The sequence below is a fragment of the Narcine bancroftii genome, chromosome 3, assembly GCF_036971445.1.
Source record: "Narcine bancroftii isolate sNarBan1 chromosome 3, sNarBan1.hap1, whole genome shotgun sequence".
Classification (NCBI taxonomy): Eukaryota; Metazoa; Chordata; class Chondrichthyes; order Torpediniformes; family Narcinidae; genus Narcine; species Narcine bancroftii.
In genome coordinates, this window is record NC_091471.1 from 105016794 (window position 1) to 105044252 (window position 27459).

Genomic DNA, 27459 nt, shown 5'->3' on the forward strand with positions numbered 1-27459 from the left:
CTATGACCATCCTGTACTTCGTCCCGAATCACCTGGGCCCTCCAGGTTCTATTGCTGGCCTTGATTATGCCTTCAGCCAACAAACACTGAACCTCTGTCTTGATGAACGCTCTGTCTGTAGCACAGCATTGCCTGCTCCTGGTGGCCACTGGCTTGTAGTCAGGGGTGAGATTCGCGAATAGTGGTGGAGGTGTGACTTGAGGGTCAAGAACCCACAGGTCGTGTGCAGAGGGCTGTCTAGAAACTGTTGCAAATGGTGACGGGTGGGGGGGGGGGGGGGGGGGAGTTGGGGCCCATCGAACCCAAATGTAACGCTCTTAAGTTGACACTGGAAGTCCAGCCCCAGTAGCAAGGGGGCGCAGAGCTGCAGCATGACGAGGAACCTGAAGTGTTTGTAAACTGGTCAAGGTCATCATACAGGACCTGTGGACATCTGCCATATGGGATTTGGATGCAAATGATATCTTATGGCTGACTGGCTGCACTTCAAGGGATAGGCGTTTAGCAGTATCAAGGTGGATAAAGCTTTCCATGCTCCGCTATCAAAAAAGCAGTTTGTTCCGCGCCCATTTACCTGAACGTTCATCATGGACCTGGTAAGTTCATGTGGTCCCTCTTGGTTCAGGGTCATGGAAGCCAGTATGGACTCACCGTCCAGTCCGATGAGGGCCCAAATTCCCAAGATGGCCACCGTTGCTGTTTCCCTCGTGGTATTGCAAGTCTAAGAAGATGGCGCCAGCTGTGTGGTCCAAAATGGCGGCCCTCATGACTCGCATGTGGCATCGCTAGTCAGCAGAGGGGATGGTGCTGATCATGCTGCCCGGGGTGGTGGCTATCTGCATGGAGCAATGCTAGGTTGCGTGGGCGATTTGGACTGCAGGACCTTGGCGTAATGTTCTCTTTTCCCCACACCTGGAGCATACTGCCTTCCTGGCAAGGCAGCGTTTCCTTGGGTGCTTGCCCTGCCCACAGAAGTACATTTGGGGCAATCACCTGCTGTGGCGGCCGAGGTCAGGTCACTAGAGGGTGGCAATGATGCTTGTGACCATTCGCTCATGGCGCAAGACGGTCTCTCATCCAAAGATAGCAGTGCCCTTGGTGGCCAAGTAGTCATCCACACTTTGGAGGGCCACCTATAGGATCTCTGTGAATTAAACTGCTCCTTGCAGGTTGAGTACCTTCTGCTCCAAGAGTTGCTGTCTTATGTATCTGGACTGGATGCCAGTAACATAGGCATCCCAGATGAGGTCCTCTGTAATCTGGGTTGCCAACACGGCTTTGCAATTACATGCCCTGCTATGGGTCCGATGGTACTCAGTGCCTGACTCACAGATTGCTGCTTCCTGGTTGCCAGGGGATGCCATGCATAGATCTCGTTTACCCTTCCATGATGCTGGACCTTCAGTGTACCTATAGCAAAGCCGGGAGCCAACTCATAGGAAGAGGAGCTTCAGTCTATCCTCGTCTGTGTTAACAACATTTGCAGTCCCCACCAGGAAGTCCTCAAAACAACAAAGCCAGTGTTTGAACATGTTCGGGGTGTCAGAGGATCGAGGGTCTATGTTGAGTCTCTCTGGTTTCAGGTATTGCTCCATTTTCTTTGAAAAATACAGTCAATAAAATTGATGCATCATCAATTACCACAAAAGACTGAGGTTGTGAAACTGATAGGCTTTTATTGACTATAAACTGGAGCAGCAACCAACCTCATTGACTTATCATGGCAGGGTGAATGGGGAGCTAGCAAGGGGTATAAGTAGGATTGGTCTTGGGAGGTGTGACCAGCCAGCAGTAGCCAATCATAGTATAACAGTGGTTTAACACAATACACAACTTTTCAGGCTTGACCCCTTCATCAAAATATGATAAAATGTAGGCAGGCGTCCAAAAGACCTAACCCTAACCCTAACCCAAACCCTAACCCAAACCCCAAATAGTGCTGCTCCATGATCAATATGAAGGCAGACAGCAGCTGAGGAAGGGAATAAATTTTCATGCATTATAGCAACCATGGGAAAAGTAAGATCAAATCAAGTTGGAATTGGATCCTGGACTTCCTCACCTCCAGATCCCAGTCAGTGCGGATTGGGAAAAACAGCTCCCACAATCTCCCTCGGTACTAGAGCACCACAGGACTGCCTACTTAGCCCCCTACTCTACTAGCTTACACCCATGACTTGGTCACTCAGTACGACAATAACACCAGCTACAAATTTGCTGACTATCAATCGTAATGGGCTGTATCAATGATGAGTCAGAATATAGAAGGGAGATTAAAAACTTGGGTGAATGGTGTACTAACAGCAACCTCTCATTCAATGTCACCAAGAACAAGGAGCTGATTGTAAACTTCAGGAAAGGAAAACTAGGAGTATACAATCCAGTAATCATTGGGGATTACTATCATGGACGAACTTGTACTGGACCAATCATATTAATACCATTGTGAAGTAAACACGTCACCTCCTCTACTTCCTCAGGAGTTTGCAGAGGTTCATATTGTAATCAGAAACAATGGCAAACTTCCACAAATGTGTAGTGGAAAGCGAGTTCACCAGTTGCATCATGGTCTGGTATGGGGGCACCAATATCTCTGAGCAAAATCCCTGCAAAAAGTTTTCACTTTTAAAAATTTAACAGGCCTGTGCTGCCCAATTTACACCCCATTAACCTAAACCACGGCATGTTTTTGGAGGGTGGGAGGAAACCAGATCCCCCGCAGAAAACCCACGCGGACATGAGGAGAATGTACAAACTCCCTGCAGACAGCATGGGATTCAAACCCAAGTCTGGTCCTGATCGCTGGTGCTGTAAAGCGTTGCTCGAACTGCTACGCCAACCATGCCGCCCAGAGGTAGTAGACTCAGACCAGTATATCACAGGCAAAACTCTCCACCATCACAAATATCAAGGATCTACACCAGCCAGGACATGCTCTGACCTCGTTGCTGCCACCAGGAAGGTGATACAGATGCGACAGGAATCGTACCTCTAGGTTCAGGAATATTTGCTACCCCTCAACCATCAAACTCCTGAACAACAGACTCCTTCAGAGACTCATTTAAGGTTCGTAGTTTAATTTATTACTAAAAAATTATACTTCGGTATTTGCACAGTTTACTTTGAGTACAGTTTATAGCTACTGGTAATTAGAAATTCTGATTGGCCCACAGGACAAAGAATCTCAGGGTTGTATGTGATGTCATTTATACACTCTGACAACAAATCCAAACTATGAGTTTGAATCAATGTTTTGTTTTAATAATTATTTTGCTTGTCCACAGAATGTTGCCTGCAAACTCTATGTCTGGGACACTGTTCAATACAATTGGAATCTCTGGGAACAAGCAACCAGCTACATTTGAATTTTGACTGTGGACGTTAGTATGTATCACATGATTTTCCTTTCCAAAAGTTAAAATCTCCCAACACTGGTCTCTTTTAAATGAAAATTAAGCAATAAAAAGAATACACAAGAGGAACTTCATATGAGACACTTACAAAATATGGAACAAAGAAGCACACAAGACTTTGATAAAAAGCATCCAGAATGGAAATCCAAAATATTGATGGCAAGTAGGCCTACAAAAAGAGAGACAAAGTAAGTAAGTGCAAACCTCTCAAATTTCTCTCACTATTATTGTTTGTTGTCTTTTTCAATAAACAGCAGGTGCATTACCACAGTAATTTCTGCATTTAGTCACCTACATAAAATTAAAAGTAGAACACAAGAACATAACAACAGAAGAAATAGAAGGGAAAGCTATGGATGTTGCCAGATGCGGTCTCATCAGTACCTTTTGTAGTTGCAGCATAACCTCCCTGCTCTTAAATTAAATCCTTCTAGCAATGGTCAACATTCCATTTGCCTTCCCAAAAGCCACTGCATCTGCAAGCCAACCTTTTGCAATTCATGCACAAGCACTCCCAAGTCCTTCTATATGGCAGCATGCTGCAATCGCTTGCCATTTATATAATATTCTGATCTTCCATTTTTCCTTCCAAGGTGGAAAACCTCACATATGCCAACATTGTACTCCATCTGCCAGACCCTTGCCCGCTCACTTACTTGTCTATTTCTCACTGCAGGCTCTCTGTATCCTCTACACAATTTGCTTTTCCACTCCATTTAGTGTCATCAGCAAACATTACACTCTGTCCCCTCTTCCAGATCACATGTATACTGTGAACTGTCGATGGCCCAACACCGACCCCAGCAGCACCCCACTCAACCACGATTGCCAACCAGAAAAAAATACCCTGTACCCCAACTCTGCTTTCTATTGGTTATCCATGCTAATACATCACCCCCAAATTTATCATCCCCAATGTCATGCATCCTTATCTTCTGCACGTCTTTTATGTGGCACCTTATCAAACTCCTTCCCTGTTCCCCTCTATCTACCGCACTCATTATATCCTCAAAGAACAGTAAATTTGTCAAACAGGAACAGCTTTTGCTGAATCTGTGCTGTGTCTGCCCTGATGGGTCCATTTCGCTTCAGATGCCTTGCTATTTCTTCTTTAATTATAACTTCATACATTTTCCCAAGTACAAACATTTAATAAACTGGCCTATAGTTTCCTGCCTTTTGCCTACGTTATTTTCTGAATAGAGCCATGACATTCACCATCTTCCAATCCACTGGAACTTGCCCAGAGTCCAGAGAATTTGATAAATTACACCAAAGCCTTGACTATAACTTCTGTCATTTCCATCGGGACCAGAAAATTTATCTATTTTTAGACCCCAAGTTTTCGGAGTACAGCTTCTTTAGTAATAGCCATTACATCCAGATCCTCACATCCATAACATTTGTCTTTGGCATGTTCGATATGTCCTCCATTATGAATATTTATATAAAATAGTTCAAAGCCTCAGCCATTTCCTTATTACCCAATATCAATCCCTCTTCTCATTTTCCAAGGGACCAATCTTCACTTTTGCCACCCTTTTAGAGAATTATAAAAACACTTACTGTCCATTTTTATATTTTTTGCGAATCTTTTCTCAGTCTACCTTCCTTCTCTACATTGCTTGCTTCGAGGTTCTTTGTTGCTTCTTAACGTTTTTCCAATCTTCTAGTTTCCCACTGCTCTTGGTGACTTTTAATGTATGAGGTTTTATGCCTTCCTTTATCTACTTAGTTATCCAAGGCTGGCTGCCTCAACCCTTAGTGTCTTTGGTTTTAACTGAAATATACTTTTGTTAAGCAATGTGAAAAATCTCTATGAACGTCCTCCATTATTCCTCAATCATCCCTCCATATAACCTTCATTTCCAGTCTACTCTAGCCATTTCCTCCCTAATCCCCTTTTAGTTTTCCTTGTTTAGGCATATCTCACGTGTTTTATTCTGAAGTACAGTCATACGCCGCAAAATGTCAGTTCGGGCAACGACTGACTGCATATACATCTGTTCAGAAATCTCGATTGGAAAACAAGATGTAGTGGAAGTATCTCTCATAACTGAACTTGCTCAATTCGCTCAGTGATCCTCTCAATCACAGCCACTGCTTGTCATTACTGCAAAAATCCTTCTTGGAACCTACACTGAGAACTGTTGCCACAAGACTGAAAAACTCCAGGCATCCAGCAGAAGTGTTACAGAAAATGAGCCCGAGTCCATCTCTCCAGGCACCATGTTCCAGTACAAAATTAATGAGGTTCCAAGCTGTGGCCTTGCAGGTGAAAATGTGCTGTAACAATTATTCTAATGCAGAAATACCACAGCACCAAATGTTTCTGTCACAGAATGGTTTAATTATCCTGACACCCATATGGTGTTCGCACAATGTCCAAATCACATAACATCCTATTTCACAGAAAGTATTGTGGATGTTAAGCGACACATGATTGTATTTTATCCTCCATTAATATGATAAACTCACACTGTGATCACTCTTCCTAATTTTACCTGTCTTAGTGCACAGGATCAGATCCAAGCAGCATGTTGCCTTGTAGGCTCAGTAACATGCTATTCAAGAAAGCCATCATGTATTCATTCCAAGAAGTCCTCCTCAAGGTTACCTCGACAAACCTGATTTACCCAGTCTATGTGCATGTTGAAGTCCCCCACGATAACTGCTGTTCCATCCTTACAGGCCTCTGATATTTCTTGGCTTATTGCCTGTGCAACTGTAATGTTCTTATTGGGTGGCCTATTTTTCCTTTAATTTTTCTAATCTCTATCCAAATGGACTCAACATTTTGTTCAATATATCTCACATCATCTCTCACTGCCCTGACCTCATTCTTAATTAAGAGCACTACCCCACCTCCCTTATCTTCCTGCCTGTCCTTCCTTATGACCTGATATCCTTGGATATTTAATTCCCAATCCTCTCCACCCTGCAAGCATGTTTCTGTAATGGCCATTAAATCATACCCCTTTGTACTGATTTGTGCCACAGGTTCACTGACCTTGTTTCAAATACTACAGGCATTAAGATAAAGTTTCCTTATACTCATTGTGCTTTTAAAATCTGGTAATCTTTGCCTCTTTTCCACTTGACTTTTATCCCCTCTACTCTTTTCTCTTTTTTTAACTTTTGCTTTATCCACACTCTTCTTTTTTACTTTATCCATCTCTCTCCAATCTGTTGAACCCACCAAACTTCTTTTTAGTTTAAAGCCATGTCCACATTCCTAGTATGTGATTCGCCAGGATCCAGGTTTCATCACGGTTCAGATGGGAGTCCGTCCTTTTTGAACAGTTCCTTCCTTCCCTAATAATGGGGCAATTTCCCATGAATTGGAACCCACTTCTCCCACAATCCTGAGGCACACATTTAATTCTCTAATCTTCTAAACCCTGTGCCAATTTGTACAAGGCTTAGGTGGTAATCCAGCGATTACAACCTTTTTGGTTCTGGACTTTAATTTGGTCCGTAGCTCCTCAAATTCCCTTAACAGAATCTCTTTCTTCATTCTTTCTACGTTGTTGGTACCCAAGTGGACCATGACAGCTGGATCTATCCCCTCCCACTGCAAATCCCTCTGCAGATCTGAGGGATCCAGGCACCAGGCAGGCAACATAGCCTTCGGAACGCTCTATCCTTGTGACAGTGAACTTTGTCTATTCCCCTAACTATTCTATCCTCGATTACCACTACATTTCTCTTCTCTCCCCTCTCACTTGAATGGATTCCTGATCAGATTGCTCAGCCTTCCACGTCCCCATTTCTTGCAAAGGGCAATAATCTAGGACGTGAGACAAGATCAAGAGCTGAGTCTCCTTCAGCATTGTCTCTTGGATCCCATAATGAGGGAATTGTCAAGTTAATTGTTTGAATGTGTTTGGCAATCACTTCTTTTTTAACAGTAGGTCTCTAAAAATCCCCCAGTTTTTCTATACTGTAACATATCATCTAAATGATTGTAAGCTTTAAGTTCACTTAAATCATGAATGGAGTAAACTGTCAAGATTCAACACATGAATGTCAAAGCTCTCAATCAGTTTAATTATTGATATCAGTACCTCAGAGCATTGGCCACTTGTGTAAAGTTCTGGGAGTTGGAGCAGGGTTTCTGCAGAAACATCTTTATCCAGGATGCCATAGACAATCGGTGGAACAGATGTGAACAGGAGGTTGAAGAAGATGAGGATCCAATAATCAATCATAGATGCACCAGAGAATCCACAGAAGAATTGGTACCAGAACAGCAGATTAACATAGGCCTGGAAGAAGTGTAAAAGCAAATTAAGTGGTGTCAAAAGACTGGGATTTACTGTTTCCCCAAGAAACCACAGCTCTGGTCATGAATACAAGTTTGTGGATTTCTACCTTCAACTGCACTATTTTTCTCAAACTCCTGATTAAAATCACCTCAATGTACATGGATCCAAAAAAAAAGAATCTGTAAGTTAAAAATAATTGAAATATAATGCATATCAATCAATCAAAAATTGATAAGGTGAGTAATGTGAAGTAGAATATGCTACTGCAGGAGTATTTGACATTTTTTTTCTTATAACAATAATAAAGCAGCAAGCCTGCCATTGAAAATAACCCATTTGAGGGATATTCTTAATAGATTACATAAGCTACACAGTGATGCGGTGGTGGGGGGGGGGGGGGGGGGGTGGGTGAGCTGCCGGATGACCTAGTGAACTTTCCTCCCAATTGCCAAAGACGTGCTGATGAGGAAGACTAAATGGCTACTGCAAACTTGTTCCTCACAGAGTAATCAGTGGTCATGGGAAGGGTTGAGTTAGCAGTATTTTGAGAGGCAAGATGGATTTAGCTACATGGGTGTTTGATGGTATCAATGATGTTTCTGTTTTATGGCTTTAAACTAGCAATGTTAAAATTAGTTTGGGGGAACTATTGAGTTTTCATTGTAGCACTGATGGGGCTTAACCAAGATGTTTTAGAGGCAAACAAAAAAGCACCATCATATTCAATCCAGCGAGAAGCAATGAAAGTTGTATAACGTGCAATAATCATCCTGACAAAGTGTGAATTGAGGGAATTTAATTAGATTAAAAATGGTTAAATATTAAATTAACACTTGCAAGCTTAGATAATGAAATAACTTCAAAAATATTTCACAAGGGAAAAAAAACCTCAGTACTAAACAATAAATGGACCCAAATGGCCACAATAACTATTTTTTTTTACAAATTTGCATTTACAACAGAGCGAAGTGCAATAATAACAATTTTCTTGTTATTGAATGCCTCTCCACAAAATTGACTGGATATTTCTCAAAGTTAGAACTCTTGTGTGACTTGATGCAGGACATAAAAACTCCAATCCATGCACCTTTTGGAAAACTGGGGGTGATTAGTATCACTAGAGTGAAATTCCCATAACAAGGGAGTATTCAAAGCACAATCCTAGACTCTGGTCCAACAAAGGCCTTCTAGCCTTCTACTATCTCCACCCAAATCATCCCCAACCAATAATCTTCCCTTTGACCAACAAGGCCTTACTTTCTGTTTTTTTTTGTTTTATTTAATCAGGTTGGGAAGGTAGGCAGAGAAATGGTTGACGGAAGTTAATACAGAGAAATATGTGGTGTGTTCTGGAAAATGTTGTCGATCAGACAAATATACGAGTATGCATACATAATACTTTGAAAGTGCTGTCAAAGATAAATAGGGTGGTCAAAAAGGCTTTTGCACATTGGCCTTCATCAGAGTATCGAATAGAGAAGCTAGGAGGTCATACTGCAGTTGTATAAGACATTGATGAAGACCCATTTGGAGCAGTGTGTTCAGTTTTGGTCACCGTGCTGCAAAAAAAGATGTTGTCAAGCAGGGGAGGGAATAGAGAAAATTTACAAAGATGTTGCTAGAACTTGTAGGTTTGAGCTATAGGGAGAGGTTGAGCAGGCTAAGGCTTAATTCCTTGGCGTGCAGGAGGATGAGGGGAATAGATAGGATGAACACAGTCTTTTGTTCAGAGTAAGGGAATCAAGAACCAGAGGACACAGGTTAAAGGTGAGGGGGGAGAGATTTAATAGAACCTGATGGTTTTTTTTTTAAAAAGAGGGTTATAGGTGTATGGACAAGCTGTCAGAGGAGGTAGATGAGGCAGGTACCATTGTAATGAGGAGGTAGATACTATTGGAATGAGGAGGTGGATGAAGCAGGTACCAATGTTTATGAAATCTACATGGATAGGCTAAGTTTAGAGGGAAATGGGACAAACATATACAGGTGGGACTAGTGTGCGTGGGGTGCAGTTTGGTCAGTGGCCTTTTTCAACATTGTAGGATTCAAAATATTAAACAAGTTGTTTTTTTGGCAACAGTCCCCACCATGACACTTACCACATTCTTATAGAAGAAGTAAAGGATCATATTTGCAAGTCGGATATAACACCAGTGACCATGAACTAGCAGCAATTTTTTTAAATGCTTAAATCGAGAAATTGCAAAGTCACTGGACATTACTGCCTGCAAAACAATAAAGTACAAAAATAGTATTTTATTCAGTCAATAAATAAAATATTGATCAAAGACATCAACTGCTGGTAACAGAATATTTGTTTGAATATGAACCATTATACTCGCATGCTGAGCTTTTGTGGAGAAGACACACTTAAAACCTATATAGAAGTTCACATTTAGATGGATCAGGAGGTTCCCTCATTTCATTGATCTGTGGTTTCTTTAGTTATTTGTAAAGCATTTACCAAGATTCCACCAAACCAACTTTTGGAATTATGCATGGAATTTCGAAAATTGTTGCAATTCCTCGATTTTTGACAACCTGTGTTTTTCTGCAGCTTTCTCAAATTTAAGCTTAGAAAATCATTTAACTGGAAGAAAAAGTCAGATCTGAAAAAAACAATTGCTACAGTACATGGATGTCAAAAACAATGTCGATGCTGAAACCAAAACAGAAAATGCTGGGGTAAAAAAAAAAGTCAGCAGGCCAGGCAGCATCCAAATAGAATGAAAAACAGTCCAAGGCCCTTTATCACATCCAGAACACTGACTGTTTCTCTTTCTATCAATCCCTATTGCAAAATCCCACATTATACTTAGCTGCACGTGTGAGTGAAGTCTAAGTAATATGAAGTGTGTGTGTATATTTATTTATACATACACACACACACACACACACACACACACACACACACACAAACTATATAAACCCAATATAAACATGTATTGAGGTGAGTTTACCTGCATTCCTTCCTGACCTGAGATTCCTATTCCAACATCAGCCATCTGAATCATACTAACATCATTCGCACCATCACCTAAATCAAAAAACAAAACAGAACCTAATTAAAGCAAAGGATGAAAAGAAAGTTCTGCAAGTTTCAACAGAAATGCTCTGTAGAATAGATGCATTTGTTTAAGGAGGGAATAAAGAAAGAGGGAGTATTTATTAGTACCTGGTCATAAACAAACATACAATTTACATGGCTATAAAAAGAAATGCCTGGAGCATTGAAGTTGAATTGCAGAGCAGTGAAGTACGATGCAGCAGGTACAATGAAGCTATTTGGCGAGACATGCAATCCTCAGTCTGATTGGGTGGGGGTGGAGAAGGGCGTTGAAGATTGTACTGCTGAAAAGAAAAGTGAGCCTAGGTAAGGCACTAGAGGATTATCAAAATTGTTGAGATCAGATTCCAACACAAGTCTGCCCAGAGGAGTACAAGAATGGAAAATTTCTAGGATTGTTTCTCAGTTAAAATGTAGAAGAGTAGGAACTATTTATACAAAATAAACTTAAAACTTCCAAAAAACATAATACAAGACCCGTGGAGTTTCTACACATGAAACTCCTTGAACTAATTAAAATGCAAATGTGTTTTAAAAGAGAGCAATTACCTGTTAAATGAAGAACAGCCAATCCATTCAAACAAATGGGGCTGCACTAGCTGTGCCAACCATGCGTAACACAGAGCTGAGAGGTGGGATACAAAGTGATTTCAAGCCCTTGCGCTCAGCAACAGGTTGTAAAACTAATTATTTCTGCTCATTATGATGATCTGTAACTTGCAGGTGAATTGATTTACTCGATGGTAGATAGTCTGATATCACCCGGTTCCGTTACCTCTACAGTCAGTGACAGTACTATGGTATACAGGCAGTTTTAGGATCTCCACGTAGAAGGACAAATGAAAATATAAAATAGAAGGATCTTAAGAAAATGCAGTCTTTTTAGCAGAAAGCCTATTTTCTCCAAAGTGGGCAATGCATATTTCATAGGATATTTTGGAGGTTTGTTCTGTTGTTACGAGGCTGATTGTGAGTTCGTGAAAAAATATCAAATTAAAAGCTTAAAAAGATGTGTTTATTTGCTCTTGTACAACTCCCTGTCAGGATGAATGCAACAATTCTGGCAGACAATTGCCTATGCATTCCCTTCCATCATTGAAAAGTATTCTTGTGAGTTACAGGATAATAATTTAAGAGTGCATATTTTTTTAAAGATACAAAATAATTCAATAAGCAATATGGAAATCAAATAAAACTGTAATAAAAGCATCACTTTGAGAAAAATGTGAACACATACATACAGACATGTGATTAAATTATTCCAACAATTTTGTCAAGGATGTGCTCTAAGCTAAACCAATATTATTGGCATTTCTCTCCCTTTTAACAAAACAGGACAACACCATTCTAGGCTTTTTTTTAATGTACAAATATACTCAGAAAATCACAAAATGCTCAAGAATAATAAAGATCGTTAGCATTCATAACATTTAGCCATAGCTACCTCCATAATGTGTTTTCGATTTGTTCACAATGACATTACAATCAAAATGGAACCTTTTTTAAAATAATATTAATTTCAATACAAAACGAAACAAAGAGCATTATGGACAAAATTCAATCATCAGGGGGCAAGAAGAATTCTAAATTTATTTTGAACAAAATTAGCATTGCAAGCATACAAGGGTGGCTTTCTCATTGGGTACACTTCAGGGCTTGACCAACAATCTTGGTTCATGTGGAGGGCTAGCTATCATTAACATCAGGTTGGTAAGCTGCATCTGGAGAGGACTACAGGTAGTAGGTAGGTCATTACCCACTGCTTTTAGAATGCATGTGTTTCCAGCTAGGAAATAAGTCCACAGGCACTTGAAGCAATGATGCAGCAGTGTTCAGTGACTGAGATGACCGGTGAAGCTGCATTTATTGGGCAGCTAGATACACACAGGGGAGAGAGGAGCAGAACATTCATTGGATTAGATGAGTAATACTGGGGTAAGGTTCATGTGATGCTTCAATAATCACATACATCAATCAGGTTGAATAGCCTGTTTTTGAGCTGTACAGTATACATAATTATATGCATATAGAATTGGTTTTATATTTTACGACATAAAAGGGAGGGAGAATAAGGAAAAATATATAACATCCTTATCCCATGATAAGTTCAATAATTTATCCAGTTTGGATATACCCATGCTATAGAGAACCCAGATTTTGAAATATTCTTTAAACATTGCTATCTTTTAAATATTCTTTGGAGTGGTTACTCAAAGAAATGTCTGGTACTCAATGCAATAGCTCAAAGGATCCAAAGACAATGGTTTACCTATTGCTAGTGTCATGACCTTCAGCTTTTCACGCACCAGATGGACTACCTTGCTCTTCTGCAATGGTGTCGATCTGCAGCATATAACAGCACGGCATCTTTTAGAAAGTTCCAGAAAAGAATCTTGCAGACTGTCATGCAATGCAAATTCTAAAGTCTTTCCATCAATTACCAGGGCGATATGAAGCTCAGTCCCAACAGGTGAAGAGGACAGAAGAAAGCCAGCATCATCTGCGTTTTTTTCACCAGTGGTTTGCTCTGTGATTTCTGCCATTATATTATTAATCGAGTCTTCACATGCTTCCTGTAATGAGAGGAACAGATGGGCAGAGTTCAAGAGATTTTTCAACAAAGGGTCTCAGCAGGACATGAGGGAGGAATGCTATGTTAAATTAAGGCACACTGACAGGATTGGCAGATGCAGGAGGATGAACTTTGACAAAAGTAGCATAAGATTCTGTGAAATCTTCTGATTTGTCAGCTGATTGCAAAGGTTGATACTCCTGAGGGAATCTACCTGAAGGATTCAGGTGGAAGCCAAATTCTCAAGCATACTATGGAAATTACTTCAGCCAGATATTGAGTTAATATTGGCAACTAGGTAATCAATCTTTGCTAAAGGGCACATGGAAAATTAGAGATTTCTGCACTGAAATCCATCTTACAGTGGTATCCCAAACTACTGAGTGATGGTCAGCATTCTAAATACTGTAGTTTTCTAGTTTTTAGCAACTTGTTGAAAATTGGGATGTGATGACTCCCATTTAATTTTAAGATACAGCACAGTAACAGACCCTTCCGGTCAATGAGCCTTGTGCTGCCCAAATACACCCATATAACCACTTACAGCACAGAACAGGCCAGTTCGGCCCTACGAGTCCATGCCGTAGCAAATCCCCACCCTCCTAGTCCCACTGACCAGCACCCGGTCCATACCCCTCCAGTCTTCTCCTCTCCATGTAACGATCCAGTCTTTCCTTAAATGATCCCGCCTCGACCACGTCTGCCGGAAGCTCATTCCACATCCCCACCACCCTCTGCGTAAAGAAATTTCCCCTCATGTTCCCCTTATAATTTTCCCCCTTCAATCTTAAACCATGCCCTCTAGTTTGAATCTCCCCCACTCTTAATTGAAAAACCCTATCTCTGTCCCTTTTAAAATCTTAAACACCTCTATCAAGTCCCCTCTCAATCTTCTACGCTCCAGAGAAAAAAGCCCCAGTCTGCACAACCTTTCCCTGTAAGTCAAACCTTGAAATCCTGTCAACATTCTGGTGAACCTTCTCTGCACTCTCTCTATTTTGTTAATATCTTTCCTGTAATTTGGTGACCAGAACTGTACACAGTACTCCAAATTTGGCCTCACCAATGCCTTGTACAATTTCATGTGATCAAATAACCTACCACCTCACACATCTTTGGAACCTGGGAGGAAACCAGAGCACCTGGAGGAAGCACATACAGACAAGGAGAGAATGTAGAAATTCCTTATAGACAGCAGGGGGATTTGAACCCTGATGGCTGACGCTGTAACAGCATTGTGCTAATACACTATATAAATTCTTGTTCAATATTTTCCACTATATTGATTTAACATCAAAGAAGATCAATGAGTATAAGTGGGATTATAACTGAGAGATCTTGTATTCAGTTCTAAATCTAATGATCATGTGCCCTATGAATTCTATTTTCCCCAAATATAAACATTTGGTTACTCTGCAATATTTTACACTGATTGCTTGTTCATTTTTTTTACTGAACTGTATATAGATGCTCTGGAAAAATAAAACTGAATATCAACACAAAATCTTAGTGGATGGAAAAGCAGAAGGTGAGAAATTATAGTAACATACAGAGTGTCAAGGAGCATCTGTGGAATAAACAAATAACACATGTATATTATAGCAAATTCTCATACTCACACCCAATGCTTCATATGTGAACACCATCTGAATTAGACAATGTTCATCAATGGAATATTGATTAATGGCATAGGAGGCATTTAACCTATGAGATCAGTAACAGTCAAAAGAAAAAGCTCTTCAGACCTCCCACACTTCCCAGCTATATTGGTTAAGACGGTCTTTAAAATATTAAAAGAATTTGTGCCTCCACCATACTTTCAATCAGTGAGTTTCAGACCCTTGCTACATTTTGGAAGAGAAACATCTTCCCTAACTCTATGGCTCTGAGTAACCGATCGCTGATTGTCCGAGTTCATATTACCCCTCCATAAATCTTCGTCCGCGAAGCCAAGCCAAAGAAGAAGAAGAAATATATGACATTACGTATATTTCTGAGATTTTTTTTTAGTGGGCCAGACAGAATATCTACTTATTGGTAGTGCAAGCATCTATACTCAAGAAAAGATACATATACAAAAGAGAGAAAGGTAAACAAAGAAATAAGTGCAAACAAGCTGACTGTGCAATACAGAAAATAAATATTCAGTAATAAAGCGTGCAGAGTAAGAGTCCTTGAATGAATCTCTGATTGAGTTTGTTGTTGAAGAGCCTGATAGTTCTGGAACCTGGTGGTCTGAGCCTTGCGGTACCTATGCCTCTTTCTTGATGGTAGCAGCGAGAACAGAGCAGGTTCTGGGGGGGGGGGTGTGGATTCTTGATGATTTCTTCAGCTCTCCATTTTCTCAACAGTGAGGAGATTTTGCCTGTGATGTACTGGGCTGTGTCTACCACCTTTTGCAGGGATTTCGACTCCATATTGGAGTGCCACCATACTAGGTTGTGATGCAGCCTGACAGCACACTTTCCATGCCACATCTGTAGAAGTTGGCCAAGGTTTTTGATGTCATACCAAACCTCTGCAAACTCACAAGATAGTAGAGGAGCTGATGTGCTTTCTTTACGATAACATTCATGTGTTAGGTCTAGGAAAACTCCTCCGAGATAGTGACTACCAGGAATTTAAATTTGCTCACCCTGTTCACTTCTGATCCCCCAATGATCACTGAATTGTACACTTCTGGTTTTCCTCTCCAAGAGTCCTGTTACTATTTCCTACTCACTCTCTCAAAGCCTCTTTGCTTGGCCTCCTTTGATCCATACAAAATAATCCATGCTAAATTAATCTCTCATTATAGCTAGCAATATCCATCTTCAGAATTTCCCTGTGTATTTGCTTTATAATGACTATAGGAAAGAATCCTCTCTATCCTTCCTGTACTATTGTGCCCAAAACTATACATAATACTGTACTTGTGATCTAATTAGTGTTTCAGATCCAGTTATCGACCTTCCTGTTGTTATTACTACGGCCTTCTTAACCATCTTACCTACCAATGCTACCCTTGAGTATCTGTGAATTAAAGTGACCCCCTGCGTTATGATCATTTTGGAAGCTTACAAATCATTACTCAAAATTTGTTCTTTTGAAATAAAATAAATTGTTAAATTTGTTAAAATTGCACAGAAATAAACAAAATTTTTTGATACACATTACATGACACAAGGGCAAATGGTATGGCTTTGTGTTATGGAAAAATAACAAAATGGACCATCTTCTTGGAAAGCAATCTCCCAGCAATACCGGGGTCACTTGTCCTTGGAACTCTACTGCATATAGCCTTTTAGTCACCAAAACTCACAAAACCTTAGTTTTTCCAACTGAGCCAGTTATGGATTGGAGGCCACCACATATTGCATCCACGACCTTTTACTTTTACAGTCAAAGTAATACAATGACATTGGAGATGAACAGCTTTTACATAAAGAACAGATCTAAAGGAAGAGGAAAGGACTAATAATAAATGAAAAGAGATACACAGGGAAGAAGAAATAGAATAACAAGGTCTAACTGAAAAAAAAATGATAGGGGAGTGATTTGTGGCAAAAGTGATTTTTGTAAGCACAAATATTCTATGATATGGTTCACATTAGTATAGCTTGAAGGCAGCATTCTAAGACATTTCCAGAGGTTGCTAACATTCCATTTGAAATACTCCTTACTACTATCCAACAGCTCAGCTTTGGTAGTAATACAAGATCCAAGACACTCATATGTTCTGGGTAAATAGAATCTTGCACAGGCCACCTCTTACATGTTGAGCATTTTACTTACAGACATTTCTCTGCTCAACGGCAGTGAGAATCAGAGGTTAAGAAAAGTACATCAGTGTCAAACTATCAAATACCAAAAGATAGAACATTTTACATCTTCTGCAGAATTTTTCCCAAAACAGGATGATTCTCATTAGCACTTACAGCCCATTCAGGAAGGGCTCAAAACAAGCAATCATGTGACTTCATTTTGTAGAGCCACTGATATCAATGGCAAGGAGAAAACAAAGCAAGAAGAAAAACAAATGAAAGTGTTAACTGTAGCACAAACAAAGCATTAAACTTTACTTTCCATGTATAATTATGGTCTTTGGTTCACTTTACATAACTTATAGAAGCAGGCGCTGTTGATTATAATGTAATGCAAAGCGGAAGCAAAATTTTAAAAGTACCATAAAAAAGCAGAAAGATTCTTCATAAGACAAAAAATTAAACCTTCAATCAAAATTGATTGGAATTCTTTAAATGACATATTACTTAAGTTGAACTGGAAAGAAAGGGATAAAGAACACTAAATTTTTCTTTATCTTGAGAAGGAGGGATGTTATATTTTCAGGATAATGTGAACTCTTTTTTATCCATGTAAGAAATCACCCTGCTCACTGTAGTAACTGTAGTGCACTACTGTGGGGAGTATGTATATGTATATGATTGTGTGAATAGTTTCCTGAGATGGTGGAAGGCATCTGTAAGTAAAGTCTCTTTTGGTATTTAAATCCTGCATCTATAAAGTTATTTAAGAAGCCTCCCAAGTAACACAGAGACATAACATCAAACATCTCTTCCATATGAGGCAAAGATTCATGTGGACCTGCTCTAACCTCATCTACTGCATATGGTGCTCCTGATGTTGCTTCCTTTACATCAGTGAAACCAAACACTGACGGGTATTTTGCAGAGCAATTCCGCTCTGTCCTCAATGGCAATCCTGAGCTCCCCATTGCATGCCATTTCAACCCCTTTTTCTATTCCCACACATATTTCAGTCTTCTGGGCCTCCTCCACAGCCAGAGTGAGATCCAATGGCCTGCAATCCTTGCCATTGCTGGGATGCTCTAATGTTTTCAATCAAAGATCTTTTGTAAAAATGGAATGTGCTGAGACATATTCAAATTCTATTTACAATAGTCTACAGTGGAACTCTTCAACAATACTTTCTGGATAATGCTGGAAACATTTTTAGGAACAAAAAAATTTAAACTGGTGGAGGAACTCAGCAGGTCAGGCAGCCATCTGTGGATAAAAATGAAAAATCTTTTGGGTTGACAACCTTCAACTGGACTGAAGGAGTAGTGGGTTAGATAGCTGGCATCAAGAGAAAGGAGTGGGATATTAACTGGCAAATGGTAGGTGGCTCCAGATGAGAAGCAGTTGATTAGCAGATAGTGTCAGTGGGGGAGGGAAGAGTGGAGACAGTAACAGGATGAGAGGTGATAAGTGAAGACAGAGGGCTGCAGATAATAACATTTGGAAAGAAAGGAAGCTGAAGAGTGGGACGAAAGGAGGGATGGTAGGCAGATGGGAACAGTGGGGAGAGGGGAGAATGGACCCAGTGAGAGGTAGCAGAAAGAAACTAGGTAACTGGGGGCTGGGGCACACAAGCATATTCCTCAGTCTCTTGGTGTTCTGCTCTTACCTTCTCAGAACATAGATAGGATTCCTCTTCTCAGTTAAGCAAGAAAATCTGGAGACATGATTAGAGACGGTTCAGACAAACAGTCTTACTGAGGCCAATGACAAAGCCCTCTCAATAGTTAAAACCTACACATTTCTTGATCCAGGAAGTAGCGCATTATTTTGTACTGTTGAATTAATGAATTAATCTTCATGGGAAAATATCACAGATCTTATTGAAGACAATGAATGATTAAAAGAACACTGAGATTGTTGGATTAAATAGCAATGAATTTTGCGATCTTCCAAGTGTATATACTCAGGAAATATTCTCCTTATTCACAGACATAGTCATCTATCAGGATGATATCAAATAGTGGGCTCATCTAAAAGATGTTTGCTTACCTAAGATTGATGCCAGGATTGAGATGCTAATTGGATTAGATGTACCAAAAGCTCTCGAACCTCTAGGAGTCAAAATGACAGACATTATGCTGTGAGAACGTTGGTTGGATGGACAATTAATGGACCATTAAGAGGAAAAGTGAATAATGATCAAGAGATGTTGAATTTCAGTTGTGAAACATAATGATCTGTGGAATAGTTTAACATTGATTTTTCTAAATGTTGCACAGATCGTCCAGAACCTTCAAAGAAGTTTCTAGATTTAGTTTCAAATTCTGTTAAAAATGTTGATAGTCATTACTGTATAGCATTACCTTTGAAGAATATGGAAATTTGTATGCCAGATAATAAAATAATTGCTGAACAGCATATGTTGAATTTAAAGAGAAAATTCAAGAGAAATTCTTCCTTTCATTTGGAATATACAAATGTCATGTTGGACATGATAACCAAGGTTCACATAGAAAAGGTATCACAGATAACTTGGAATGTAAATATGGTTAAAAAATGGTATTTACCTCATCATGGAGTTATACATCCACAAAAGAAGAAACTTGGCATAGTATTTGATTGTGGAGCATCATTTCAAGCAGTTTCATTGAATTCTCAACTTCTACAAGGTCCAGACTTAACCAGTACTTTAATAGGTGTTCTGATAAGATTTTGTAAAGAGCGTATTGTAAATGCTGCAGATATTGAAGCGATGTTTCATCAAGTGAAAGTACCATCAGAAGATCGTGATTTTCTACGATTGTTATGGTGGTTTAATGGTGATTACAGTAAAGGGATGATTGAATACAGAATGATAGTTCATTTATTTGGAGCAACTTCATCATCGATTTGTGCAAATTTTGTTCTCAGAAAATGTGCTGAAGATAATGTAGAGCAATTTAGTTCTCAAGCTATAAGCATCATCAGAAATAGTTTCTATGTTGATGATTGTCTTACTTCAGTGGATTCAGAAAAAGCAGCAATAGATCTTTATCATGAGTAAAAAGAGATCTGTAATAAAGGAGGTTTCTTCCTTACGAAATGGATTAGCAACAGTCGAGATGCGTTGGCTGTTATTCCTGAGGCAGAAAGAGTAAAGGAGGTAAAACATCTTGATTTGTATTGTAACATTCTACCTGTTGAAAGAATTCTAGGGGTGTAATCGTGTGTTCAATCTGAAGTTTTCAAATTCAATGTGGTTTTGAAAGAATGGCCTTTAACAAGAAGAGGTATTCTTTCAATCGTAAGCTCAATATATGATCCTTTGGGAATATTGACACCGGTAGTATTAATAGCCAAGAAAATTCTGCAAGAATTGTGCAGAAGAAAATTTAGATGGAATGAAACTATACCAGATTGCATCACGCAAGATTGGAGCAATTGGATAGAGAGTATTAAAATATTAGAAAATTTTGAAATCAACAGATGTTTTAAACCAATAGACTTTGGAATTGCCACACTTGTTCAGTTACACCATTTTGCTGATGCAAGCGAAGGTTGCTATAGTACTGTCAGTTATTTAGTACTAGGAAATAACCAAAAGCGAGTACATTGTGGATTTATAATGGAAAAAGCCAGAGTGGCTCCATTAAAGCCAGTCACCATACCTCGAATGGAATTGACTGCCGCTACTATGGTAAGAAAAATGGACACTGTGTTAAGAAAAGAATTACAGATGGAGTTAGCAGATTCTATGTTTTGGACTGATAGAACATCAGTGCTTAAATCTTCTTTCTTTGGCTTGGCTTCGCGGACTAAGATTTATGGAGGGGGAATGTCCACGTTAGCTGCAGGCTCGTTTGTGGCTGACAAGTCCGATGCGGGACAGGCAGACACAGTTGCAGCGGTTGCAAGGGAAAATTGGTTGGTTGGAGTTGGGTGTTTGGTTTTTCCTCCTTTGTCTTTTGACAGTGAGGTGGGCTCTGCGGTCTTCTTCAAAGGAGGTTGCTGCCCGCCAAACTGTGAGGCGCCAAGATCCACGGGTTTGAGGCGATATCAGCCCAGTGGAGGTGGTCAATGTGGCAGGAACCAAGAGCTTTCTTTAGGCAGCCCTTGTACCTGTACCTCTTCTTTGGTACACCTCTGTCTCGGTGGCCAGTGGAGAGCTCACCATATAACACGATCTTGGGAAGGCGATGGCCCTCCATTCTGGAGACGTGACCTACCCAGCGCAGTTTGATCTTCAGCAGCGTGGATTCGATGCTTAAATACATTAATAACAAAACCACAAGGTTTTGTTCCTTTGTGACTAACAGAGTTAATGAAATCGAAAAGGTTTTGCATGCTAATCAACTGAGATACATGTTAAAACAGTGGATAATCCAGCTGATGTGGCTTCATGAGGATCAAAAGTTCAATCTTTTCTGAAAAGAGCTAACACATAGGTGTCCGGTCCTCAATTTCTTTTGTGATCTCAAGAAGATTGGCCTCAAAATCCGTAAGAGTTAAAAGAAATTTCAATGGAGGATCCTGAAATCCAAAACATGTAAATACTATTCAAATATCTAATGAAAATGATCCCATCACTCAATTAATTTGTTATCACGCTTCATGGTTTCATTTGGAAAAAAAAAGGCTGTAGCATGGAGTCTTAGGTTAAAAACTATGCTTTTAAATCGTTACAAGAAAGAGAATCTGAAGACTCGAAAGATCTGTTACCTAACAGTTGATGAGTTGGCGAATGCCGAACTGGAGATAATTTGTTTTCGTCTGAAAAAGTCATTTGATAATGAAATATCAAAATTGAAGAAGAATCTGAATGTTACAAAAACAAGTTGTGGTTACAAGTTAAATCCTATTCTTGTAAATTATGCATTGAGTGTAGGAGGAAGATTGGAAAAAATAATGCCAGAAGACATGAAACACCCAATTATATTAGGAATTTCTTATGTATGAGAAAACAGGTCAATTTCAAAAAGAATATATTTATGCAAGATGCAGATGGAAACAAGTGCAATTTATTGCAGATTTATTTTGGAAAAGATGGATTAAAGAATATCTTTCATTATTACAAGAATGACAAAAATTGTCTAAAGCTAAACACAATTTTGTATGTTGAGATATTGTAATTATCATGGATGATTCTTCACCAAGAAATTCTTGGTGGCTGGAGAAAATTGTGGATACAGTTCCAGACAAGAAAGGTTTTGTTCGGCAAGTACGGATTAAAACCAATCTTCTTTGGCTTGGCTTCGCGGACGAAGATTTATGGAGGGGGTAAAAAAGTCCACGTCAGCTGCAGGCTCGTTTGTGGCTGACCAGTCCGATGCGGGACAGGCAGACACGATTGCAGCGGTTGCAAGGGAAAATTGGTTGGTTGGGGTTGGGTGTTGGGTTTTTCCTCCTTTGCCTTTTGTCAGTGAGGTGGGCTCTGCGGTCTTCTTCAAAGGAGGCTGCTGCCCGCCAAACTGTGAGGCGCCAAGATGCACGGTTTGAGGCGTTATCAGCCCACTGGCGGTGGTCAATGTGGCAGGCACCAAGAGATTTCTTTAGGCAGTCCTTGTACCTTTTCTTTGGTGCACCTCTGTCACGGTGGCCAGTGGAGAGCTCGCCATATAATACGATCTTGGGAAGGCGATGGTCCTCCATTCTGGAGACGTGACCCATCCAGCGCAGCTGGATCTTCAGCAGCGTGGACTCGATGCTGTCGACCTCTGCCATCTCGAGTACCTCGACGTTAGGGGTGTGAGCGCTCCAATGGATGTTGAGGATGGAGCGGAGACAACGCTGGTGGAAGCGTTCTAGGAGCCGTAGGTGGTGCCGGTAGAGGACCCATGATTCGGAGCCGAACAGGAGTGTGGGTATGACAACGGCTCTGTATACGCTTATCTTTGTGAGGTTTTTCAGTTGGTTGTTTTTCCAGACTCTTTTGTGAAGTCTTCCAAAGGCGCTATTTGCCTTGGCGAGTCTGTTGTCTATCTCATTGTCGATCCTTGCATCTGATGAAATGGTGCAGCCGAGATAGGTAAACTGGTTGACCGTTTTGAGTTTTGTGTGCCCGATGGAGATGTGGGGGGGCTGGTAGTCATGGTGGGGAGCTGGCTGATGGAGGACCTCAGTTTTCTTCAGGCTGACTTCCAGGCCAAACATTTTGGCAGTTTCCGCAAAGCAGGACGTCAAGCGCTGAAGAGCTGGCTCTGAATGGGCAACTAAAGCGGCATCATCTGCAAAGAGTAGTTCACGGACAAGTTTCTCTTGTGTCTTGGTGTGAGCTTGCAGGCGCCTCAGATTGAAGAGACTGCCATCCGTGCGGTACCGGATGTAAACAGCGTCTTCATTGTTGGGGTCTTTCATGGCTTGGTTCATCATCATGCTGAAGAAGATTGAAAAGAGGGTTGGTGCGAGAACACAGCCTTGCTTCACGCCATTGTTAATGGAGAAGGGTTCAGAGAGCTCATTGCTGTATCTGACCCGACCTTGTTGGTTTTCGTGCAGTTGGATAATCATGTTGAGGAACTTTGGGGGACATCCGATGCGCTCTAGTATTTGCCAAAGCCCTTTCCTGCTCACGGTGTCGAAGGCTTTGGTGAGGTCAACAAAGGTGATGTAAAGTCCTTTGTTTTGTTCTCTGCACTTTTCTTGGAGCTGTCTGAGGGCAAAGACCATGTCAGTGGTTCCTCTGTTTGCGCGAAAGCCGCACTGTGATTCTGGGAGAATATTCTCAGCGACACTAGGTATTATTCTATTTAGTAGAATCCTAGCGAAGATTTTGCCTGCAATGGAGAGCAACGTGATTCCCCTGTAGTTTGAGCAGTCTGATTTCTCGCCTTTGTTTTTGTACAGGGTGATGATGGTGGCATCACGAAGATCCTGAGGCAGTTTACCTTGGTCCCAACAAAGCTTGAAAAACTCATGCAGTTTGGCATGCAGAGTTTTGCCGCCAGCCTTCCAGACTTCTGGGGGGATTCCATCCATACCTGCTGCTTTGCCACTTTTCAGTTGTTCGATTGCCTTATATGTCTCATCCAGGGTGGGAACCTCATCCAGCTCTAGCCTTAGGGGCTGTTGAGGGAGCTGGAGCAGGGCGGAATCTTGGACTGAGCGGTTGGTACTGAAAAGAGATTGGAAGTGTTCTGACCATCGGTTGAGGATGGAGATCTTGTCGCTGAGGAGGACTTTGCCGTCTGAGCTGCGCAGCGGGCTTTGGACTTGGGGTGAGGGGCCGTACACAGCCTTTAGAGCCTCGTAGAAACCCCTGAAGTCGCCAATGTCCGCGCTGAGCTGTGTTCGTTTGGCGAGGCTAGTCCACCACTCATTTTGGATCTCCCGGAGTTTGCGCTGAAGATGGCTGCATGCGCGACGGAAGGCTTGTTTCTTCTCTGGACAGGACGGCTTTGTAAGGTGAGCCTGGTGGGCAGCTCGCTTCTTTGCCAGCAGCTCCTGGATTTCCTGGCTGTTTTCGTCAAACCAGTCCTTGTTTTTCCTGGAGGAGAAGCCCAGTACCTCTTCAGTGGATTGCAGTATGGTAGTCTTCAACTGATCCCAGAGGGTTTCAGGGGACGGGTCCGTGAGGCGGGTTGCAACGTCGAGCTTTGCTTTGAGGTTTGCCTGGAAGTTTCCTCTCGCTTCGTCTGACTGCAGTTTTCCAACATTGAACCTCTTTCTGGGGGCTTTATTGTTCCTGGGCTTTGGCTTGAAGTGAAGGTTGAGCTTGCAGCGAACCAGCCGGTGGTCAGTGTGGCATTCCGCGCTAGGCATGACCCTGGTGTGGAGCACATCTTGTTTGTCACTTTCTCGCACCAGGATGTAGTCCAGGAGGTGCCAGTGTTTGGATCGGGGATGCATCCAGGTGGTCTTAAGGCTGTCCCTCTGCTGAAAAAGGGTGTTTGTAATGACAAGCCGCTGTTCTGCGCAGAGCTCCAACAGGAAGCGCCCATTGTCGTTGCACTTGCCGACGCCATGCTTGCCCAGGATTCCTGGCCAGGTTTCTGAGTCTTTGCCGACACGAGCGTTGAAGTCGCCTAGGATGACAACCTTGTCGGCTGTAGGGGTACGTTGGATGAGGTTGCGCAGGTCGGTGTAGAACTTGTTCTTTTCTGCTGGTTCCGCCTGGAGGGTTGGAGCATAGACACTGATGAGGGTGATGTGACGCTTGTTTTGAAGTGGGAGTCGCATGGACATGATTCGGTCCGAGAGGCCTGTCGGAAGGTTTTCGAGTTTGGAGGCAATGAAGCTCTTGACCATGAAGCCTACACCAGATAGGCGTCGTTCATCCGAAGGCTTGCCAGACCAGTAGAGTGTGTAGCCCGCGCCGCGTTCTTGGAGGCTGCCTACATCTGCCAGGCGGACTTCACTGAGAGCGGCTATGTCGATGTCAAGTCTGAGGAGTTCATGTGCAATGAGGGCAGACCGACGTTCAGGTGGCTTAAATAGACCTATTACTAAAATCTGTCTTTTACAGGAAGCAGAAAGTTTTGATTTCTAATCTTATACTTGTGTATCTGTAATAGTAATTATTATATATTAGCTATTAATGTCTATTATAATAATTAGGGGCTGGAATATAAAGGTTAAAATCATGTATTTTGATTCTTAGCTAATTTTATGCCCGCCTCTTTAAGAGAACTACTGATTGTAGTGTTACCATAGTGACTATGATATAACATCTCATAATACCAGCCCAGCCACAAACGACTTGCTCAATATTTTCGAAATTTATTTATAGTATCTCCATACATTCATTTCAAATTGACTTAGTATAATATTACATAATAGATACTAAATAATTTTCAAATTTTCACCCCCCCAACCTCCCCTAACCCCTTAGGGTGGTTAATTCCCAAAAACCCAAATGGGTGTGGTATAAACCACAAGTGGCATATGACTTTCGGGAGCAGAAGTACCACTCCCTTCCCCCCCTCCAGGCAGACAAAATACACGTATAAACCGAAAAATCATCATTTCTTATATCCATAAAACCCCGGTCCATCAATTTAACCAATCTTATTCATAAGCACTTTTTTTTGAAAATCCAAACTTGATATTAAATTTTGCACCCTTTCCACCCTCCCAACACTGAGTTAAACATTGTTTACAATCAATAAAAGTTTTTTTTTAAATTTTTTTTTTCAAGTCTTCCTGAATTTCATCCACTGAATTAAAACACCTCTGAACATCCCAGTTCAACACCGAATCTTCCATTCTTCTCAGTCTCAAGTTGAATTTGTAGCTTACTTTCAAAAAAAGTTTTTTTCAAATCTTTTAAAATTTTCTTGAACATAATTCCTTCGGTCTTGATCTTCTAAAGCATCAATGTTATTCATAAGTTCTTTCTTCTGTGTTTCCCAATTTAATACCAAATTTTCCACTTTGTCAATCTTCTCAATGTTAAGTTGAAATTATTGTTTATTTTCAAGAAAAACTTATTCAAAATTTTTAACTCTTCTTGGACATTGCTCCTTCGACTTTAATTTTATAAATCATCAATCTTGTTCATAGTTTCTTTCTACTGAATTTCCAAATTTAATAATAAAGTTTCCGTTTTTTCCAATATTCTCAATATTAAACTGATCTTGTTGTTTAGTTTAAAAAAAACCTTTTCAAAACTATTAAAATCTGTTTGCAATGTATGCATACTCACAGATAATAAATTCACTCTTCCAATATTCCATCCAAAAAAAAATCACTAATAAACCTTATTGCAGGTCAAAGAGTTCCATATATATGTTTATCTTCAGAAAATATTTCAAATATTTCAAATCAACATTCGTCGCCATCTTTCAAAAAGGAGTCCGAAATCAACTTTAATAAGTTCTGTTCTTGAAAAAATTCCAGCACCAACTCCGGCTCTGTTTGGGCAAATAGGTCAAATTTCTTGCAAAGTCAAAGAATGTAATTTTGTTCTGTATTTATAGATAATAAATTCATCCTTCCGATATTCCATCCAAAAAAAATCACTAATAAACTTTAATGTTATCTGGATTTTTAAAACTCACGGGCAACCAATGCCAATTACTGCAATTTATCTTCATAAAACATTTCAAATCAATATTCATCACCATCTTTCAGAGGGGTGTCCAAGGCCAGCTTATCCGACAGTCCAATTAATGAGCTCCGTTCTTAAGAAAATTCCAGCCTTGACTCCGTGGTTCTGTCTGGGCAAGTAGCCGAGTTTCTTCCAAAGTCGGAGAGTGTAGTTTTGTTCTGTATTTGAACTCTATTTTCCTTAATCTTTGTTGCCATTTTAAACATCTTTCAGAGGGGTGTCCAAGGCCAGCTTATCCGACAGTCCAATTAATGAGCCCCGTTCTTAAGAAAATTCCAGCCTTGACTCCGTGATTCTGTCTGGGCAAGTAGGCCGAGTTTCTTCCAAAGTCGGAGAGTGTAGTTTTGTTCTGTATTTGAACTCTATTTTCCT

The 27459-nt window shown here is 40.6% G+C and overlaps 1 protein-coding gene and 1 long non-coding RNA gene across 8 annotated transcripts in view; one reads left to right on the forward strand and one right to left on the reverse strand.

The window, feature by feature from the left end:
* The window catches only part of atp10d (ATPase phospholipid transporting 10D), a 199630-nt gene that overhangs the window by 15342 nt on the left and 156829 nt on the right, over window positions 1–27459 (reverse strand). For 6 of the 7 annotated variants that reach the window (XM_069924729.1, XM_069924731.1, XM_069924732.1 and 3 more), the window contains exons 16-20: window positions 13018–13321; window positions 10642–10718; window positions 9781–9906; window positions 7481–7681; window positions 3502–3582 (exon numbers count right to left, since the gene is read on the reverse strand). In XM_069924729.1, the coding sequence (XP_069780830.1) occupies window positions 3502–3582; window positions 7481–7681; window positions 9781–9906; window positions 10642–10718; window positions 13018–13321 (789 nt within the window). The remainder of the gene's footprint in view (window positions 1–3501; window positions 3583–7480; window positions 7682–9780; window positions 9907–10641; window positions 10719–13017; window positions 13322–27459) is intronic. The other variant, XM_069924733.1, reaches the window with a different exon arrangement.
* The window catches only part of LOC138757447 (uncharacterized), a 64526-nt gene continuing 57702 nt past the window's right edge, over window positions 20636–27459 (forward strand). The window contains exon 1 of the long non-coding RNA XR_011353603.1: window positions 20636–20739. This is a non-coding gene — a long non-coding RNA (uncharacterized lncRNA). The remainder of the gene's footprint in view (window positions 20740–27459) is intronic.